Source organism: Apaloderma vittatum, unplaced genomic scaffold (genome assembly GCF_000703405.1).
Source record: "Apaloderma vittatum isolate BGI_N311 unplaced genomic scaffold, ASM70340v1 scaffold11340, whole genome shotgun sequence".
Classification (NCBI taxonomy): domain Eukaryota; kingdom Metazoa; phylum Chordata; class Aves; order Trogoniformes; family Trogonidae; genus Apaloderma; species Apaloderma vittatum.
The window spans coordinates 52,815-60,902 of record NW_009694004.1 but is presented as its reverse complement, the minus strand read 5'-3'; the positions used below and the strand labels follow the sequence as shown (position 1 = coordinate 60,902).

Below are 8,088 nucleotides of genomic sequence, written 5' to 3'. Positions count from 1 at the left end.
CAGAACAGGCACTCTGCCAAAAGACAATGTGCACTGTCTCATAATTAATTCAGACCCATAGTCAGAAATTTTCACAGCTCTGGAAGAGAGCCCCATCCTGTTCCCACTTAAATCACTTCTAGGGACTTCACTGGAAGCAAGCTGATGCCCGTTATCTCTTGGTGAAAGCAAGAAAAAATAACAAAAAATACAGATATGGGTACATCTGTACGCTTGTTCTAGTTCAGTATTTCACATAGCAACAAAGAAAACAAAATCACCCCCTCATCATGATACCATTAATGACGGATTCTTTGCAGGGTCTTCCCTGAGGGAGTACTGTTATTTAACAACTTCTTCCTTTTTTTTTTTTTTTTTTTTTTTTAATAGTATGTAGGATAGGGTTTTCGTGTGCTGTTAACACATAATACTGATGAAGGCAATAGTGGCAGCTGTGTAGGGTGACAGGATGGCATGTGAGTGCATGTTTGAGCCTATGTGGAATTTCATCGGCTTTTAACTTGTTTTGGGACCTGCCTGTGAAACAAATCTGGGACCTCTGTGCACGAATTCCCTATCATTTTTGTGATGAAGTGATGATGTGACACCAGTGCAATGTATCAAAACCACTGTGCTAAGTACATATCCACAGTCAATTTGCTTTAATGTTTCTCATCCTCTCATGTTCTTTCTTCTTCTTTTATTTTTATGGTGCTCTGCTTTCTGGTGGTGGCTGCCAGCTGAAACGAAGTGACCGCCCTCGTGCTCAGGTTGTAGCCTGACAGAATAGCACATCTTCAACTTAGTCACTGTCATCATTTACTGACAAGCATTGGAATTCCCATCCCACCTCCAAAAACATCCACAAAAGAAAACATCAGTTTCCTTGTTCTTTAATTATGAGTCTTTATATAATTAGGCTCAGGGGTTAAACAGATTTAAAAAATCCTACTTTCTGCCATTTGTGTTTGAATTGTGAGGATAAGAAACATTCTTTTGTATTTGGCCTTAAGAATGAGTAACTGCATTTGTGCATTTTTTACCTCTGCATTGTAATGTAGACCCCTTTTTAATTTTTATGTATTTATTATTTTTTTAAGAATCTCAATGGTCTTGTAAGAAACAGTAAAAAGACCCTATGCTTAAGGAAGCAACTTATCTTCTGTTTTACAGACTTGCTTTTAAATAAAATATTTTTGTTGTTCTTGTAATTTTACTTCCATGATCTTTCGTATGGAAACCCTAGAATATCATTAATATAAAAGTCTGCCTAGGCTACCACTTCTCTATAATATGGCTCATGTAGTCCTCAGTGGGCAAGCGTCCTTGCTCTTCGGTCTCTTCCTTGGGAAGCGCTTCATTGGACCGGTGAAGAAGCCTCTCTTCCCGATTCTTTATCCTCTGCTCCATCCTCTCTAGCTGCCGTTTGTACTGGTAGCGCTGCTGGAAGAGGTCCTTTGCATAGTCGTAGAGCTGCATGTCCAAGTCATTGAGCTCCTCAATCCTCCGGATGGTGTCATTATCCACCTCCACCCCTCCTGCCCTGGTACTGTTGTACTGCATAAAGGGCCGGATGAATTTCAGATTAAAAGTTCTCTCAAACAGGTACTGAGTCTTTCTCTGGAACTCTGTCAGGCCGAAGAAGGCCATGTCTTTGAGGTTCTTTTTTGCGCTCTCCAGCAGGATCTGTGCTCGCTTGTTCTCTGGGATGAAAGACATGTTGTAGCAGCCCACTAAGCTCAAGTCAGCCAACATCCTCACTTGGCGGTTGTTGGCCAAATTATACGGGCAATCCATGAACTCCTGCAGTGTGCAGCCTGACCAGTCCGTGCCTTCATAGCATGATGGCAGCTCTTCAGGAGTTGGTGTCCTGCCATCGCACATATGCAAGGAGGTTTTCCAAGTAGCTCCTCGTTGGACGTGACGCCATTCGCTGAGGTAACGAGATACAGGGTCTCTCAGCAGTGTGATGTAGTAAAATTTTCTACAAGAAGAAGAGAAAATAAAATAAATATTCTGCTAGTAACACGAAAGATGCTTGGCGAGCTGAGATCTAGTGCAGGTATCAAAAAGAAACGAGTAAATCAACATCACATCACTCATTCCACTGTACTCTTGGACTATTTTCTTCTTGAAATATCTCATACGAAGCAGTTTGTGCAACATTAGCCCCATGTTCCTCTTTCTCAGTGCCCACTGTTTTAGTCTCAGCCAGTAGTAACGCTTTCACTGGGACATCCATTTCCAGCAACAGACTGCAACGTCAGAGCAAATCATCAGGATTCAACCGATCTACCAACTTCAGAGAGCAACTGTGACTTCAGGGACTGCCTGGCCTCTCACACAACCACGTACCCTCTGAATCAGCCAGGACTTTCTCTGCAAGCACAGCCCAGCAACTGGCCTGTTTCTGAGCTGAGCATCTACTGCTCGATTGATCTGGCTGCTGAGCTGAAATTCAGGAATCTGCAATGAGTGGAAGGATAACACCACAGCAATGTAAGTGAAAACTAACAGGGAATCAGGAATGCAATATGTTTTATAGAAAGAGAAGGCAGGAGTTGACAACCAGCAACAGTAGCAATAGTTTATTCTCATTTCAGCTAATCTGCTATCACCTCAAACTTAAGATGATTTTGACATACAAGACTAAAAAGGCAGAAAAAGCAAGATGATCAGGAGGAACACACATAGTGACATGGGGCATTCTTGCTGTTCCAAGCAAATCCCCAACAATACAAGCTGTCCCTCGAACTGAAAACATGACAGCTGTCCTGTAGAAAGAAACCCTCTAGCTTCAGCCCACCTTCAGCCTGGATAACGTTCGGGGTTTGACAGCAATGGCAGTCTTCAACAGGCCTCTCCAGACAGAGGGCAATGGGTCTTTTTTCTCCTAACTTCCAGTAGCTTGGGACTATGGTGTCTCCCAGTGTTTCTAGGACCTTCTCTTGTTGCTAAAGCTGGCAGGGAATTAAATCCACATGTGCTCCCAGTGCACAGGGCTCTGTGACACTGCACAAACGGGAGCACCTGGCTTTGGCAGGGTAACGCACACGTGCTGCTGGAAATGTTTCCTACAGGGCTGGCGGTGGATTCATTTCCCCATCAGAAATGCATCTTTGCAGTGATGCTACGGCTAACTGCCCTGCCGGCACAGGCTGGGAGAGCTGAATGCAATGGCCCTTGCGAGGGCAGTGCATATTTCTTGGTGAAAAAAAAACCAAAAAAACAACAGTAAAAAAATTCTGCTTTGGCTAATATTAACACACCTATATTTTCCTACTACCTTCAATATTATTCTTCCTAGCAGTAACCTAAATTACTGCAATAAGAGTAATTTAAGAAAAAAGATCAAAGACATTTCCTGGGAAGTCTGATCTTAAGGAATGTTTGCTTTCTCTGTTTGTTACTAACTTGCTGAAGGGTTGCTCCAAAACAGTAAATTTTGATCTTTTCAACAATGGCAATGAGTATCCACTCTGGCTCCAACTGCTCTCCTGCTTTCAGCCTCCAGAACTAGGGCTGGTAAAAACATTTGCTATTTTTGGAAACTTTTCCATCTCTCTCCATAGCAAAGGTATCATGCCTTCTACTAATGCTGTCTAGGACTGTCTGCAGGGAGACGGGAGAAAAAAGGGAAGCAGAGTGCATAAGAGAAACACTTGCCTTAAATTTACCTCTTTTGCCTTCATTTACATTGCAGCCTGTAACGATTCAACTACCCAGACTGAGATGCAGCTATGATTTATATAGACAGCGCTAAGAAACCTCTAACAGATGGGGATAAAATATGACAGTGGAAGGAAAAGGAAAAGCAATGATGAATGCCAGATGTTCAAGCGACAGACATTGACGCTAAACACTACAAGCATTTTTTAACTTGTGAACTGTAGTGGACTTTTTATTTGCACCTATGTAATCCAAAGGTTGCATTTTTTTCCTGAAGCAGGTTGAAGCCAATTATTAGCGTGTAGCTCACAGAAGCAACTAGAAGTTTCACCTAAGATCAGGGAATCATTCGTGAGGTATCCGGAGACACAGAAGGAGCTGATTCCTGTCCAAAGCTGCAGTCTATATAAGTATGGCTTGGGAGAAAAAAAGAATTAGTATCTGCATTTTGTAGACAGGGAAAACACAAATATTAACTGATGTGTATAAAATCAAATGGGTGTCTGTGGCAGAGCTGGTGTGAATCTGATTAATGTAAGCCTGAGTCCAGTTTGTCTTGTCTCTCTCTCTCTCTGTTTAAAGTTTTGGAGTCTGTTAGTAAATGAGATTAATAAATATCATGCAAAGCTTCTGAAGTCCTTTGAAACAGACACACCTTGAACAGGATACGGACTGAAAAAAAGGTTAATTTTTCTGTATTTCTGTATTTCTGTATTTCTGTATTTCTTTCTTCACATCTGCACTGTAAGAGCTATTAACTTAGCTGAGGTGAAACACTGGTAAATATTTTACCATAAGTGATCTCTCTCTGAGATTCATCTCAGTGAAGAGAAAGCATGGGAAAATAGGTTACATTTTTTGAAATTATACTGAATTTGATGTGCCCCCTTCCAGGTCTGTCACACAGAGAAGTGCTTGAAAGAGGGGACCTTGCCTCTTAACAGAGAAATAAGATGTAACTTTGGAAACTGGAATACAGGCAGCGGAACCGGGCCTCTGGAGGTATTTTAGCAATCTGCCCCAATGAGGCATGAATAAAAAACCACCCCAAACCAAACAGAGATTGCAAAAGAATAGTTTAAACTGCCTAAGTGGAGAAGCACCATGGACACACTGAAAGTTATGCTCCTCAACCCATATTTAGCTTTCTGGAAGGAGGTCAGTTTCGGAGGTGCAGATTGCCACAGCTCTCAGCAAGGTGAACAGCACACCTTTAGGAAGACTGGGGCCTCAGGAACCAGAGAGATGAGCCACTTGGATATTGATGAATGGCCGTGGAAGTATTCACCCAAGGTACTTAAGATAATGAAGTTCCATTCTCAAACTGTAACTAACTTGGGGATTGCCTTGAAGTTCAGAGAGAAGTTAGACATCTCTCTAAAGCACCATCAATTAGCAGCATCGTTATTAAAATCGTGAGCCAGAAAGCCGAGGGAACTTTGTGCCAGCATGGTTGAGAACACAGGCAGTGCCACTTGTCAGCAGTGGCTTGAAATTTATGAGGAACCACATGACTAGTAAGTCCTCTTTTGTCACCAGAGATAAAATAAACCCATAAAATACAAGCTGTTGTGAGTGCCCTTCCTTTCAGCATGGTGCCCCAGACAGCTACTTAACTTAAGTATTCCTAAAAGCTCATTTCAGAAGTGTGGTCTTCTCCTAGCCCAGATGGTTCCACTCAAGCCTGCCTCATAAAAAACCCCAACAGCCCCACTTTGGTCATGCAAAGCCAAGTCCCACTGGCCTTCCTGGAGTTAACAAGCTTGAGCAAGAAAACTGGACATTCTAGTCAGCAAGATATTTCTTTTCTTCTTCTTTCCATGTGAAGCTGGACAGAACAGCATTACTACTCCTGCACTACTCCCCTTCTACATGTACATGGGGCTGTGATCTCCAGGAGGACAAAGAAAAGCAGAAGACAAAGGTACACCTCTGCCTTTCCTTTCATTATTTGTCCCTGGAGGTCCTCATGTGAAAATCCACCTGAAGCTCCCTGGGGCATTTGCAACTTCAGCGCTGCAACTTGGACCTGCATGCAAGCTGCACAATTTTGTCTGAGGGAAGAATCACTAGCTTATTTATTAAACAGAGCAAAATGAAATAATGTTTTTGATAAACAACTCTGTATGAGAACTGAAGTTTTAGGGAGGAAAAAATCCAATATACAGAAAGGCAGGGCAATCTTGCAGTTGCAGTACGCAAATGAATTCAGGAAACTTGAGTGTAAGTACTCCCTCTGTCAAAATTAGCCTCTGTGCCCCAGACAATTCTCTCTCTGCCTCTGTTTCCCATGTGTTAAGGGCTGACAATGTCTCCTTTGTCTATTTTGGCAATTCAAAACATAACATCTTTTAGAACAGGAACCGTCTCCTCCAATGATTATGCAAAGCCTGTGTTTCAGCATGGATTGAGGTCAGAGGACAATAGTTAACTTGAGGCATATTTTCATGACACAGGCGTCAGGGGCAGCGTTGCCCTACAAGACTCCCACCCTGGACCTCTCCTTCCCATTCTCACACAGTAGCACAAAGCAGCCTTAGTTTTGTCAGCAGAGGTTTGGGGGTTTTTGTTGGGTTTTTCTTCTAGTGTTTTGTTTTGTTTTGGTAATGCTCGGTTGTTGTTGTTTTTTGGTTTGTTTTTTTTTCAGGGCTATGCAGCAAATGCAGTCGCTGAGCAGAAGATCTAGGTTAAAAATAACTCTTTCTTGCAGACAGGAGGGAGTGGCTGAAGTCCCCATTTAGTAATATTCTGCCTTAATTCTTGTCAGCAGGTTCCTCAGCTAATGAAGGGGAAACGAAACCCTTCTTCCTCTGAAAAAACAATTCCTTCTCTTTTGCTAATAACCAGTCAACATAATTCTGATAAAGTGACAGATTCTAAATATGATGCTATTATGTCTCTTCAGTTCATTTCCATTTATGCTTTCCTACACTTGGATACACCCGTCTTGCTTCCCACTGCTGGTCTCTAAAATCTGCCAAGAACTGCTTATTTGACCACGCAATCCCCTATTCTTTGCTGTGATTAAATGCTTCCCTCCCACACAGCCAAAATATCTTATTTTTTATTTCTAAAGGTTCTTCACTGAGCTTTCAAGCGTCCCTCACAGGAAAAGCAAAATCTCTCACAAGCCCTTCTTGACTTCTGTGGTGGCCTTCCATCAGCTAAAGAGCAAAATAAGGATAGCCACTTCCAATCATACGTGCTTCATTTTGCCTGCCAGGAGGGGGAAGGGGAAGGAAGCTGCATAGGTCAGCTTCAACCATATAACCCCAATCTGTCAAAGCAACGTGCCCTCAGGCTACAATTTTTCTACTGCTAGAGAAAAAAATAATAATAAAAAAATCTTTCTGTGTCCTTGCTGAATTAACTGGGTGTCTGCCAGCTTGCACGAACGAGAAACACTGTTTTGTGTAAAAGAAGTAGTAATGTTGAATTTGTGGCTGACTGAAGGCATCTTTGTAAGCCAAGCCCATGCATTACACACTCCTCAAATAATTTGTAAGGGTCCCTGTTCAATTTGTACTGGCTACCACCGTAGTTTAGCACTAACAAACAGCTAGTGATTTTGCCTCCCACCTGTGAAATGAAAGAGTGCACCTACCCCGCTGTTAGTCTGCAGGGACCAAGGAAAGAAGAACTGGAGCAGTCAGCACCCCTACTGCTATCACTTAAACCCTCACCACAGGGAGGCAGTTAAGGGGGTTATAAGGTAACAGTATCTCCACTGAAAATGGACAATGTATCCCAAAGGAGCAGTTCCAGCAATGACTTACAGGTAAATAACAAGTAAAAATGAGTCAGGTGTCTCTAATGATGGATGAGCTGAAACTGTGGCAGATGGAGGTTTAAAATGAATTTAAAGTCTCATTATGAGGTCTTACTAAATGTTACCTACAAATAACAGATGTATGAGAAACTATTTCACCCTTCTGCACAGAGCTACAAAATGACCTTCTGCTACGGTGGGAAACTCTGAGGTGCAGAACCCTCTCCGGCCAGCTCCACCACTTGCTTCAGGGAAAGTAGCCTCCTGCCCTATTTACCACCAGAATGCCAAACCCCTGCTTCTCGCTTTTAAAGCCCAAACTTCGGAGGACTCTACATTTCCCTTTTTAGTCTATAGTCAGATTTCTTGCATAACAAAACATACTCTCAGTTAGAGATTGGAATTTAATATTTATACAACAATTTCTTCTCTTGGTAGCAAATAGCCCTAATTTTCCTCAGTCTATTTCCTCTCATCTGGTGTTCATTTAGATTCTTCCTGTATTTCACACACAATAAACTCTTCAGCCCTTTAAAAGTCATAGAGAAAGAAAGAAAACCCCAAACAAGCAAATAAACAAAATAAACAAGTCTCTTCTGTCCTCTATGTTTAAATAAAGGTTGCCACACAGAACACCAAAAGCCAAGAAACTCAATAGCAAAGCCAACCGT

At 42.1% G+C, this 8,088-nt stretch overlaps 1 protein-coding gene across 1 annotated transcript; it reads right to left on the bottom strand.

Annotated features, from left to right (window-relative positions):
• Window positions 1–1,184: 1,184 nt before the first annotated feature.
• Window positions 1,185–1,963, bottom strand: HS6ST1 (heparan sulfate 6-O-sulfotransferase 1; the record flags this gene model as incomplete). Its single annotated transcript, XM_009865888.1, has 1 exon — window positions 1,185–1,963. A coding segment is annotated over one exon (709 nt), but the record flags the coding sequence as incomplete, so codon positions are not given.
• Window positions 1,964–8,088: the final 6,125 nt, after the last annotated feature.